Raw genomic sequence first — 6,051 nt, 5'->3', positions numbered from 1 at the left:
GTTTTGTCCCTTTCAGACTTCAATGGTGGATAACACAGTGGCTTGCCTATATAGGCTATCATCAATCACGAACATTAAAATCAGGCTCGTTAACAATGCTCTAAGCATGAGTCTTAGACCATTATTGCCTTGTTCCCTACAGGCAATTGTGGGAACCCCCTTGGAAATTCAAATAGGTGTTAGGCCTTGTCGAGATTCACTTCTGGCGTAAAATTATGCTACCAAGCGGTTTATGCATTAACCTTTGCCAGGCCTTGGTTGCCACAGGCTCATTTTTAAAATCAGGGATACCCTTTTAAGAAGGAGGGCCCACTGATGCAGATGTTCTTCACTCTAAGAGACAGCTTGAGTCTGGTAGGCACGTTCGAAGGCCCCATTTGCACCACTGAAGGGTATGTTCGTTGGTTTTTTACCTCCTTCAATCAAACAATGCTGTAATTTTTCCTTCGAACTACTGATAATTTCTGTTCCTAGCATATGAATTGGAAGAAACGACACTCAATAAATGCTGGTCAGACACATCTTCCTCCGGGTCACCACCGCTGCGAGGATCTGGTCTCCGCCGAATTTTATATTCCCAAGGATCATGAGCTACACATTCCCTTTTAAAGCTCAAATTCAACCCAATTTCTTGCAGCTGCGCCGGGATGAGTGGTTAAATAGTTCTAAAAACTGGGGACCTTACCCTTTACAGTGTGGTCCCAGCTGTGGTCACTCCTTGCATTAGTTGCAGATGTATTTAAAAACTATAATGCACAAAAAAACACTTGGACCTCCCCCTTCATTTTTTGCCTGGAACTAGAAAGGCATTGCTCCATTCGCTCCAACGTCCTGCCCCCTTCCACCACTGACAAACAGCATCATCTGAAATAAGAGCTCTAGAAGAGCAGCAACCCCTATGAGGCAGCACACATTGAGGCAACTGTATCTGTCTAAAACTCTTTGGTAGTTCTTAAACCGTTGGAGTACCCTCTAGCCCACCAGAAACAAAGGGGACCCGGGGTCCGACGGGCGAGGAACAGGTCATGATGTAACCTAGGACCTGCTATATATCCTTTGCTTCAGGGATCTCAACAACAAAGCACCTTCGCACGGTATTGGGCCTTTGTTCTTCAAGCGAAAAGCAGGATTGACATACTCATGTTTTCCTTGCTTTCCTCGGTCGCTGGATTTCCGGCTACGTTTACCTCTTTCTGAAGAGGAGGAAGGCAATAAGAATATACCACTTGTTAAGGTAACACATATGGATCAGAGGGCTTCAGATGTGCTGAAAAAATCCGCCACTCTAACTGACCAGCCTGTACATTCCTCGTGCTGCAGTCCCTCCGCTTTACAGTGACGTGCTTGTAGAGTTGGATTGATTCACTTTAGCCTGAGCGCGAGCCTTAGCTAGCTCCAACATTCAGGGGAGCTAACAGCAGCCCTTAGCAAGCCTGTTTTCTTTGCGCGCATGATTTCGCTTTCGCCTGCATGGCTCTTGAGCACCAGCGGACGCGCAAGCGCCGTAAGGAGTTTTGCTTGCTGGGTAGACGAAACATTTGCCTCCCTCGGATTTGGCAATTTCTTCAAGTTTATGTTGATACTTCCGAATAAGCTCCAGCTCTTCTTGCTGTGCTATCTCAGATGCTCTAGCTTCGCGGTCTTGTATCTCTTTCATCCTTCGTACTTCTTCATCATATATCTGCTGTTGGGTCTTTTGTGCATCCTCAAGTAGCTGCAGCAGCGAAGATAGGGCAGAGCAGCTATAACGTTAAAGCGCAAATCGATCTGTTGCAGTACCTTACGGCTACTCTGGCTTTTCTCTGACTAGGTAACTCCTGCGTTATATGTATGAGAGAGAATTTATGATACACTACAGTCACTATATATATATGTGTATATATAGCGAAGTACAAAGGACGAAATGGACATGTAGTTGATTAGTCTCTTAGTACATATTTGTCGTCTGCCTGAACGAACCCTGTTCCAATCTTGTATTTGTCTTTGTTGCTCTTCAAGGCCCTGTTGATAGATTGCTTGCTGCTTGACATACTGTTCCTGAAACTCCTTCATGGCCCTTGCATAGTTGGCACTCTGTTCTTCTTGGTCGGCGCGCAGCTTCTCCATCCACTCTGCCTGATCATCTACATATATATTGCAAACAATACACCAGCAAAAATACCGAAGTGTATTAAACGAAAAGTGAAGCGACCAGGTACCTAGAAGATGAGCTTCAAGTGAAATTGAATTTTCACACGAGGAGGACCGTTGTAGGCAAAGAGCCAGAATATGACGAGCTATTTATGCACATAAGTACCTTCACGTATTAAACAACCAAGCATTCTCGCATGCCCGAACTCTCACGATAACTAACCGAGGTCACCCGAAGAGCAAACGATCTTGAAACGAGAAAGGCGAAAAACGAACGGCATTTTCGCCTTTGTTTAGATCCCTCAGTTGCATGAATGTTCACGAACAATATCACAAAATGCGAAAAGTCACATGGGCAACTCAGAAGTAGAAATCAAGCAGCACTGGACGTGGACATGCCGACTCTGCCAAGTCCCCGACTGATCATGACTCACCGGCGTGAGTGTCCAGGATCTTTTTCAGCCAAACAACTGCAAGGCTTTTAAAGTCATCTACGCTGAGTGCTGCGTCTCCAAACAGACGTGTCGTAGCCACTCCAAACTCCGCCAGTTCATGGCGTATGTGGGAAGGGTCAAGGGCGCCTGTAAAGAAAAGAAACAAAATTATGTGGTGAGTCCTTCTGCAACACTAAGATCAGAGCGCCTGCACTTTAATACAATCTCAATTGTTTACATGTCGTGTGTAGTGCCGCTTAATGGTAAAGAAACAGAAATGTAAGATGCCTCATTCGTTGGATGTTTTCCGCTCTCTAGTGGAGTTTAGTGAACGAACCAGATTCTTTGCTAAAGCGTGTCACATATTCAATAAGTCCATATTGCATGAGCAAATGACGAATGACGGGCTCTAGGGTGGCGTAGGGCAGCGCAAGGGCTCCTTCAATGTCGTGGCAACTGAATGCCATTTCGAGCTGCTGCTCTAGGCCAGGATACAGCGTGTAGATTTCACGCTTGATGTTGTGCTTCTCCTGAGTCGTAAGTCCCTGACCCATTGTTGCAGTTCTTGGGAATAAGTGGTAAAAGGTAAAACCTGCAAGCGCCCCTGAGTACAAGCAGCTGAGTGCATACATCAACACAAGGGCGAACAGTTCACGTTGCCCGAAGAGGAACAGATAAACGTTGGGAAGCATGCTATTGGAAGCGTAGAAGAAACCATTTTGACTAAATATGTTGACTAGAATGCACCTCTGGGCCTCCTTCCACCTCTCCTGCACCTTTTTTTCTCGACTTTCCCTGGTCCACTCAACTAAGCAGCCGCTTTCATGGTTAACCTTCGCAGCCAACTCCCCCCCTCTTCAGATTTTATCCTTCGGTATATACACTGGAAGCCAAAACACGGCAGTGGGGACGAAGAAATTCTAACTTACCGGGAAAAGGGCAGCAAGCTCAGGCGTCGGCGGCCCCCCGCAGCTTCGGGTGTGTAGATAGCTGGTGCGTCAGCCCTAAGAGAGACACGGAGAATCAGGAGAAGCGGATATGGCTTATACTATATAAGAAGCAACAGAAGGAGGGCGAGGGCATCTCCATGGGCTATCGAGAGCTTAGGCTGGTTATTCGCATCGAGAGGAACGACAGACTCTTGCTGCGCCAACAGCGCAATGAATCACCTGCGACTGGCAGAGAACGGAGAGAGGAAACAAGCGTATTTTTAGCGTCAAGAATACGGATAGCATGATATATGCTGGGATTTATGCAATAATGCTGGAGAGGAGGACTCAAAGATGGCAGAGTGGATGAGCAATCGGCTGCGCCTCAACCTAGGGCTCACGCCCGGCGGGACGGCTGCAGCGGCTAGCCGCTCTAGTGCATCACTTTATGCTCCCCGGCGCTCCCACCCCTTCTCTTTTTACTAATGTCTCTCTTAATTCGCAAGCTGACATGACGCACTTAGCTCTCAATACTGTTACTACTCAGACAGGCAATACAGCCCCGGCTCACGTGCTCTGGCAGCCGTCAGCCGTTTGGAGTTGAAGGCCTCTTTTCACGCTCTGCGAATCTAGCGCAAGATATGTATTGTCTCATTCATACTTGCATTAACTGATTCTCTTTGAGCGTCCTTGTTGGCCCAGTATCTCTCTCGTGTGTGCCTCTCCCCTGCCATAGCCCTTACAGTTTGTGTGTCAATCCCCTGTGTTTGTAGCTTTGCTCCTTTGTAGGAACAAGTAGATCTTCACTGCTGATGGAGTTTTGAGAAAAATATTTTCACAGCTCCCACTTTCCTCGGGAGATTGAGTTCAGAGAGTTCAGTCGCCTTCGCCCTTTACACCTTCACAGAAGCGATCTAGTTGTGAGGGGAGGAAATTGACTCTTTCAACGCAGAAGCTGGTGCTGACAAATTCACCTGATAGTTGTTTGAGAAACTGCAACTGCTGTAACATGTGCACCTTTACATGTTGCGGAAACTATGGAACTCTGTCCCTGTCTGGTATCGCTCCTCCTTGGCTTCCTGAAACATGCACGCTGTAGCGGGATAAGTTACAATAGAACAGCGCTGGCATATTTAATCAACAGCTGGTAAATAAATGACGACTTGGTTTACCTGCGTTTGTAGATTCTTTTTTGCAGTGAATCGTTAGCTTGGCACAAAAGCATTCAATGTTATATGCGTGCGCGCTGGATGCAACTAGCTGTGAATCGTCCCGATGCTTATAGGGTGCACTTTTGCACCCTTGATGCCCCTCCCTTCTCAATTTGGTAATTCTGAGGTGGCCGGGCGGGGGAAGGCGTGAGTTCTTCGTGGACAACATTCAATATTTTGATATCGATTTTGTGAACAGTCTGAAGTTAAAGATCCTTCTACGGAGACCTTAAATATATTGTTACAGCTAGTAGTGCTCCATCGATTGATGAGGCAGTTCCCCGCTATTTCAAGGTTGCTAAATAGAGTGTGATATCAGGACAATTCATTTTGTACCAATCGTCTTGCTTCGATCAAGCCAATTGGTAGTTCAGTAGTATTACCTAATTTGAAATCAAACGAAAGAACGCAAAGCAATCAACAATGGATATTGGATCTGGCACAATACGTGTTGAAGAGGCAGTAGGTGAAGTGTGAGCTCGTGTGCACGCAGTAGCTCCACAGCTAGCAGGAAGCCATGAACCCTCAACCCATACAAGGTCTACGAAAGCGCCAATGTCATGGCGACAAGAAAAATGTGGTGGCTGAAAGGATGGACAATCACGTAAAGAGGCTCTAAGCCTTTCGGATATGCGCCTTGCTTTGTGACTTGCAGGTTAAGAGAAATTGGTGCTCCTTCTGGCAGGTTTATTGAAAGTAGAAGCCTTTCAGTGGTAATCCTATTCATGTAGAGGAACTCGTCTGCCTGCAGGTATAAGTACACTTCAAGGGTTTACGCAAGCTCTGGGTCCGGCTTTTACGGTAATAGCAGTATGTCAACAAGCTGAGGGAGAGCTGAGACAGCTCAAGCAGGACAATCCATCAGTGGGTCACTGTATTGAGAACAGCTCAAGCAGGACAATCTAGTAGTGGGTCACTTTATTGAGAAATGGAAAACTGTCTTGCACTGAAGCCACAACGCAAACAAGCAGCTCCTTTACCACCGGCTTACTTTATTACCCCAAGTGTCACGTCACACAGTCGCAGGATGGCCAGTGACACGGCAATTAAACAACCGATTTCTGAAACTTTCACGAATCAGCGAGCATCGACGTGCCAGGAGATCATGAGTATGACCCCTGCTTCTTGGGCTTGAAAGTAAATTTTCATTTGGGAGTTAAAGCTTCTAGATGTTGGGGATGTGACATTCCGCTCTAGCATACAGTCTTAAGTGGAACAGAGCAGAAAGCCTAAGGGAACCAGCGCTCCTCAGTATCCTCATACAGCTTCTAACAAATCATCCGCTTCAACGATTAATTGGTACACATAATCCGGCAGTGCAGGTACAAGCAAAAACTCTAAGAGCTT

The 6,051-nt window shown here is 46.5% G+C and overlaps 1 protein-coding gene across 1 annotated transcript; it reads right to left on the bottom strand.

The window, feature by feature from the left end:
- Positions 1 to 1,411: 1,411 nt before the first annotated feature.
- Positions 1,412 to 3,118, bottom strand: LOC34620619 (uveal autoantigen with coiled-coil domains and ankyrin repeats). The gene is made up of 4 exons (XM_022733863.1): positions 2,902 to 3,118; positions 2,565 to 2,711; positions 1,960 to 2,123; positions 1,412 to 1,714 (listed from the first exon to the last, which is right to left on the bottom strand). Exons 1-4 carry the CDS (start codon positions 3,116 to 3,118, stop codon positions 1,412 to 1,414), a joined length of 831 nt encoding a protein of 276 aa, XP_022588616.1.
- Between the last annotated feature and the right edge of the window lie 2,933 nt (positions 3,119 to 6,051).

The sequence above is a fragment of the Cyclospora cayetanensis genome, unplaced genomic scaffold, assembly GCF_002999335.1.
Source record: "Cyclospora cayetanensis isolate NF1_C8 unplaced genomic scaffold, CcayRef3 CcayRef3_contig_283, whole genome shotgun sequence".
NCBI classification, from domain to species: domain Eukaryota; phylum Apicomplexa; class Conoidasida; order Eucoccidiorida; family Eimeriidae; genus Cyclospora; species Cyclospora cayetanensis.
The sequence above is the reverse complement of the archived record's forward strand: the minus strand, read 5'-3'. Positions and strand labels throughout refer to the sequence as shown.

Bases quoted from the DNA above. Each gene is read 5' to 3' on its own strand.
- LOC34620619 (XM_022733863.1), bottom strand. From the start codon at position 3,118: ATGGGTCAGGGACTTACGACTCAGGAGAAGCACAACATCAAGCGTGAA. The intron at 2,712-2,901 runs GTTCGTTCACTA...TTTTCTTTACAG, and splicing joins ACGCTTTAGCAAAGAATCTG to GCGCCCTTGACCCTTCCCAC. The intron at 2,124-2,564 runs GTGAGTCATGAT...ATATATATGTAG, and splicing joins GATCCTGGACACTCACGCCG to ATGATCAGGCAGAGTGGATG.